This window comes from Pyrus communis, chromosome 6 (assembly GCF_963583255.1).
Source record: "Pyrus communis chromosome 6, drPyrComm1.1, whole genome shotgun sequence".
In the NCBI taxonomy this organism is placed as follows: Eukaryota; Viridiplantae; Streptophyta; class Magnoliopsida; order Rosales; family Rosaceae; genus Pyrus; species Pyrus communis.
Genome location: NC_084808.1, coordinates 10,526,363 through 10,532,962, shown reverse-complemented (window position 1 = coordinate 10,532,962; position 6,600 = coordinate 10,526,363). Strand labels below are relative to the sequence as shown.

The following is a 6,600-nucleotide window of genomic DNA, read 5'->3' as shown; positions in this document are numbered from 1 at the left end:
AATTAGAAAGAAAAATACACTTGTGAGGAGTGTAGAATGTGATATTTGGAATGTTAATGACAGTTAAAAAAAAAAAAAAAAAACTCTAAATACCAATTTGTTGGTTTCAATGAATAATCTTTCAAATTAAAGGAAAAAGGGTCCGCTATTCCACTTTAATCACTTCACTCACGCCTTTTGTGCCGTCTGGCGCCATTTACTTCACATCCTCTACACTAAAAAAAAAAATCATCCCACCACAAACCCACCACTCATATCCCACCACGTCACTGAACGAAACTGATCAACCCTAAAAGCCTCAATCTTATTGGTCAATACATGAAACTTTAATAGACCAGTCAACAGAGGAACATCGAGAAACTAACCACCCCGGTCCAAACCAAGTCCAAAAAAATTTGAAACATTGAATATCGCCACCGCTCAGATCTACTGAGAGAGGGTCTCACTCTCCCCATCTCTCTCTCTCTCTCTCTCTCTCTCTCTCTCTCCCCCCGAGCTTCCCTGCCTTCAACAATGCCGGCGACGGACACAGACTTCGATCTCAGAGTACTATTCCTCCAAACCCTAACAATTCCACTTCCATTTTATCTTTAATTTTCTCACATTATCTTTCTCTGTATTGGTGCAGCCGTCACCTCAGTCCGCCATTCCAATCGGGTCAGTTCCCCACCTCCATTTCTTGGGTTTTAAGCTTATGTATTAATGGGCATTGTGTATATGTAAGTGTGTTTATATGTTTGTGGGTGTATGTATGGGATTTTGAAATTTTGTGCTTCAGAGAGTTCGCATTTGCCGATGTGGGGAATTTGGAGCATTGCATTAAGTATTTGAATCAGACACTTGTTACCTTCGGATTCCCGGCGTCACTTGATCTCTTCGCAAATGATCCGGTCAGTTTTGCTTTGGTTTTTTAATTTGCTCCAGCAAAATTCTCTCTCTCTCTCTCTCTCTCTCTCTCTCTCTCTCTCTCTCTTTTTTTCTTTTTTTCTTTTTGATTGATGTATTTTTCAAATTTGTATCTGCTGCAATTTTGTAGGTTTCTGTTGCTCGGACTTGCAATTGTATGTATGCTTTGGTTCAGCAGAGACAAAGGGATGTTGAATTTCGAGAGTCCACTAACGAACAGAGACAGCGGTATGATTCTCTCTAAAACTTATGCATTATTTGTTTGGACCTGGATCTCTGAATCGATAATTTGAGTGGAAAATGTGTATAAAGTTTCCCCTTTTTGTTTTCATTGGGGTTTTATACAATGTTTTGGGTTAATGTACTTGTATTATGTATTTGATTAAGCACATTGTTATTATTTATTCTGTTTGTCCGTTTTGTATGGACCTTTCATTTAGTTGAATTTTTTTTCGAATTTCAGTGTCCTGACGAGTGATTCCAATGCTTGTTGTACTATATTTTTATTCTATAGGCTGGTGTCTGACATATCGAGATTAGAAGCTAAAGTTGAGAGGCTTGAGGGGCAGTTACAAGTGAAGGATAGGGAGATAGCAACAATGACACGAACGGTTAGAAATTTTCGTTTCTTTAAAAAGGATATTGTACTGATTTTGTACTTTTATTGATTCTTTTGGGAATTCTCTATAATTAGGAAGCTAAAGCTACAGCATCTTTTAAGGCCCAAATTGAGAAGCTACAGCAGGAGCGAGATGAGTTTCAGAGGATGGTCATTGGCAATCAGGTTGGGCCATTTGAATTTAATGGACTTTCTTTTCTGAATTTTGGTAGCTTCTATGTGAAAATGGACAAAAATCCTGACAAGTATCATTGCTATGTTGATGCTGCCAAAGCAAGTTAGGACTCAACAAATGCATGAGATGAAGAAAAAAGAAAAGGAGTACATAAAGTTGCAGGTATAATATTATCTACGCGTATTCTTATCCTGTGAGAACATATTGGCTTCCTTAGGTTTAGAGAACTTGGATTTTATACGTGACCAAAATTACATGAGTGGACGAGATATTAGATTTGGAAACAAAGAGTGATGCCATTCTAATTTCAGGAGAGGCTAAACCAAGTGTTGATGGAGAAAAAGAAGGAATCTAGATCAGGCATGGAGATAATGAATTTGCTTCAGGTATTAAAAGGCTGACGTACTTAAATTACCTTTTAAAATTTCAAATTCATCCACCTAATTTTACATTTCTCTCCCTTTTTACATTTCTCTCCCGTAATATTACGTGCAAACAGAAAGAAGGGAGGCAGCGTGGAACATGGAATGGAAAGAAGGCTGATAATGATTTTCACAAAAAGATTGTATGTAGCTTAATTGTCTTATTTAAGCTTTTCGGAACCACTTTCTTGTCAAATTTTGAATTTACATTATTTCCAGGTGGATGCTTATGAGGCAAAAAATCAAGAACTAATGGCAGAGAATTCCGATTTAAAGGCATTATTACGATCCATGCAGGTAAGGTTAATCATTGTTGTCAATTTTGTGGCTTATGACTCCCAATTTTCACTAGGTGTACATATCTTTAAATGGCAGCATCTTTAAACATTTTCACTGACTGCCATGGCAATTTTTTTAATCCTATTTTTGGTCTTTTTGTGTTTTTCTATTTCATGATAAAGAATTAGTGAAGTATCGAAGATACAAGTTCTACGTTTTCAATCACACCAACAATTTAAATGGGTCAAATTTGTGTAATATTCCTGTTCCTGTGGGTGAGGGGAAAATACCAAAAATATTGCTAGAAACATGGATTGTTATGTTGAAGCAGAACTTTTTGAGCTATCTACCTCAGATTAAAAATCATGAGCGTGAACCACATTATAGGTGAGAGGTCTTAGGTTCGATTCTCGCCAAAGGCGAATTTGAACCACATTATTGCTAGCCCATTGTGAGGCTAAGCCCAACCCCTCCCCCTTAGTGTAGATAATACCGTTTGTTCAAAAAAAAAAAAAAAAAAAAAAAAAATCATGAGCGTGATGCTTGAGTTTGGAAGCAGAAGCCATACATAGGGTTATGGGAGATGGGGCCTGTTAATGTGCTTTTAGTTTGTTGGATCTATTGTCCTAGTTTACTTTGGGGTGATGTTAAGTTTGTTTTTAGGACACCCCCTATATAATGAAGATTCTTTCCTTTTCTTGCCTGATCAGTAAGTCAATGCATCATTTTACCACACTTTATTGTAAGAAGTTTACCCACCACTTTGTTGGAAACAAGCATGAAATCAGGAGCCTTTAGTGTATGAATGTGTTCACGTTTCTAAGATTGTGTCTTTTAATGTTTAGTGCTAAAGTGTTAAGGACAGTTGAAGAATTGCCATCTTCACGTTGCTAGTTTCTTTCGTAATCTATGCATAGGAGGAACTATATCCTGGATATAGGGTAATTTGGAATTGAAAGATTTTGTGCTTCCATCGTGCCCCATGTGTGTAGTTGTACCTATGTATTGTTATGTTGAAGCAGAACTCTTTGAGCTATCTACATCAGATTAAAAATCAAGAGTAATTTCCTGTGCTTGAGTTTGGCAACAGAAGCCATACAGAGGGTTATGGGAGATAGGGCCTGTTAATGTGCTTTTAGTCTGTTGGATCTATTGTCCTATTTTACTTTGGGGTGATGTTAAGTTTGTTTCTTGGACACCCCCTATATAATGAAGATTCTCTTTTTTTTTTTTTTTTTTTTTGTCTGCCTGAATATTTAGGATTAGTAAGTTAATGTATCATTTTACTACAGTTTATTGCAAGAAGTTTACCTGCCGCTTTGTTGGAAACAATCAGGAGCCTTTAGTGTATTCATGTGTTCACGTTTCTAAGATTGTGTTTTTTAATGTTTAGTGCTAAAGTATTAAGGACGGTTGAAGAACTGCCCTCTTCACGTTGCTAATTTCTTTCGTAATCTATATGAGAACAATATCCTGGATATAGGGTAATTTAGAATTGAAAGATTTTGTGCTTCCATCATCGTTCCCCATGTGTGTAGTTGTACCTTTTTGTTTTATTATCTGCCAAATATGCTATTGTGGCAGCCTTCAGATTTTCTTCCCTCTGCATCACATTTATTCATATCATTTTAATTCAAATCCCTCTGTTCTGTCTTTATTGTGTAATCTTTTCTTTGGTCCCCATTTACTTGTCTGTTTCTATCCTATTCTATGACAACAGCTTCTAAAGAACTGTCATTTCGTCTATTGATGCTCACATTTTGTGACACCCATTTTTGCTTCGTTTCTGTTGTATTATTTTCGTTTAGGGTTTTGGGTTGAAGAAACCTTCAGTCTTTGAAACTCTTTACCTTATTTTTGGGCATTAATCCTTGTGCCATGTAGGAAACTGATCTCTATCTGCGTTAGATGGTATCATAATTTGTGGATTCTTTTGTGATAGGAGTTCAATGTCTTCATTTTGTGTAGTTTCTGAGGATGTCGAATATGGGCATGTTAAGTGGGGACTGTAGTCAGCATCTAGGAAGCACCTCCCCCTTATCTAACATCTTTACATCACCATATTAATTTCATGTTTGTCCTACTTCTAGTCATATTTTTTGTTGAGAAGTCTCCACTATCTTTTTCTTCGTATGCCATTGGGTCGGAACATTAACTGGATTAGTTGCCTTGCAGGTTGATATGCGCGATTTCATAAATGCTCCAAATGGGCTCTCCAAGCAGTCCCGGGATGTAAATGAACGAGTTGAAACTGACCACACTCTGTCTCCACTGGGTGGGAGGACGGTATTATACTTTCTAAACGGTGCATGGATGAAATGTTTCATTGGTTCAAGTGCTATTTGTATCATTGAATTTACTCCTTGCAGGATGTCTTTGACTTGCCTTTTCACATGGCTAGAGATCAAATAGAAGAAAATCTTCGAAATAAGATGGCTTCCATAAAGGTAGTTTGTTTTCCATTAATAAATGTTCATCATGTATCTTGCAAAAAGATGAAATACTGATGGGTTTCGTTTCTTATGTTATAAAGGAGCGCATGGTTCAATTGCAAGATGCACAAAAAGAAGCAGAGGTTACATCGGAAGTAACCGAGAGGGAGCTTGAGCTTGAAGCTCAACTTGTTGAGGCGAGGAGCATAATCCAAGAGCAGGTTTCATCCTTTTGCTCTTATGTATATATACAGACTAATGATCTCTGGCGAGATATTTTGCATGTTAGTTGCCAGGCTGTGGATCATGACCGCATATTCAATGGTTCTAATAGACTTCTTCTGCATCTCCTCTTGTAAAGTTATGGTTTCCTTTTTATTTTTGAGGTGTCACCAGAAAAGTGCACAAATTTGCAACATTTAAGAAGCTGAATCTCCAACTTTCTGGTTCTGTTTCAAATGCTAGAATTTCTTTGAGAATTTATATACCCGTTCAACAATGTTATCTTACCATTCAGTTTGTGCAAGTAGAGTGGACTAGGCATTTACCAGTTCAGTTTAATAAAATTCTGCTGTTTATTATGTGTTTTGTTGAGGATAAACATAGAAAATTGGTTTTATTGCAGGCATCCATAATGTCTAAACAATTGGCTAAGTCCGAGAGGCCAAGGTATTTCCCTTGTCCCATTTACTCTTTCTTTTAAGTACATATTTATATGGTTATATATTATGTAGGAATCTGAATGGCAGCCATTTTAATTCTGGCGGGGAATCTAATATTTCATCACCTGCTGAGGTAAAAATAAGATACTTATACAAACTTCGAATTCTTAGGTTTGAAAATGGTGATTCGGGTTTTTCAAATTCACATATATTCTTGTAGAGTTTCCCCACATATTTCTATGTTCCACAAGTCTTATGTACGAACTTAAAAGCCGCACAAGTTAGAGAACTTGATTACTTTTTACCACTAGATCGTTCATCCCGGTGCTTTTTCATATGTCAGCCACCATTTTCCTGTGTGTGAGGGATACTTTTCATACTGCGATAGTTTTAGATTCCTCTCATGTTGCAGTCTAGACTTATTTCAAACGGTTGCTTCTTGGCAAAGAACCTTAAGCATCACCTTAGAATGGAGCAACGTAATAAAAAGATTATGCAAAGAAACTAACGAAGATGTCAACTACGTATTCTTAATAGTATGTCTGATTTTCTTCTCGATTTGATGTTCAGGGGGTAAGAAACTAACGAACCTGGTGACACCGAATTCTTTTGGCCAATGTCAAAGATTGTTGAAGCTGGCTGTACTATGGTGAGATAAATGACAAGAAGCATGTAAACTATTCTGTACTTGTTTTCTGACCGAAGTATTCCGAACACTCATTCCGCGACTGTAACGTAGAAGACTGTTAATCTGTATTGCCAATGTAATTATTATCTAGCTTTCCTTGTGGATATATGCCTCAAGCAGTTTAATCGAGTTTTATGATTACCTTTGACCCGAGATATCATAGTTGTCTTGTTCTTGCAAAGTCCTCTCACTTTCCTAGATCTCTCATTTGTTCCTATCTAAGTAGGATTGCCGTGTGGGATGATACGGCTGCAATTTTATAAAGCACGGCATCAGATAATGAAGCATGCAAGATGGGGGAATTATCGCGACCGAATATCCTGGCAGGATGCAAGTATTTTAATTAGACGGGATCATGCAATTGCATGCATTATCACATGTACGGAAAATAGGGATTGCATGCAAGACTTGGAGCTA

General features: G+C 37.1%; 1 protein-coding gene across 2 annotated transcripts; it reads left to right on the top strand.

The window, feature by feature from the left end:
* The first annotated feature begins 425 nt into the window (after positions 1 to 425).
* LOC137737588 (uncharacterized) lies at positions 426 to 6,331 on the top strand. 2 transcript variants are annotated; one of them, XM_068477120.1, is made up of 16 exons: positions 426 to 546; positions 629 to 657; positions 779 to 890; positions 1,037 to 1,134; positions 1,421 to 1,517; positions 1,601 to 1,690; positions 1,800 to 1,862; positions 2,012 to 2,086; positions 2,200 to 2,265; positions 2,342 to 2,419; positions 4,577 to 4,687; positions 4,771 to 4,848; positions 4,935 to 5,054; positions 5,459 to 5,502; positions 5,568 to 5,628; positions 6,066 to 6,331. In XM_068477120.1, exons 1-16 carry the CDS (start codon positions 514 to 516, stop codon positions 6,078 to 6,080), a joined length of 1,170 nt encoding a protein of 389 aa, XP_068333221.1. In that variant the 5' UTR covers positions 426 to 513; the 3' UTR covers positions 6,081 to 6,331. The 2 variants fall into 2 exon arrangements, with proteins under 2 accessions (XP_068333221.1, XP_068333222.1); XM_068477121.1 differs by lacking the exon at positions 5,568 to 5,628.
* Positions 6,332 to 6,600: the final 269 nt, after the last annotated feature.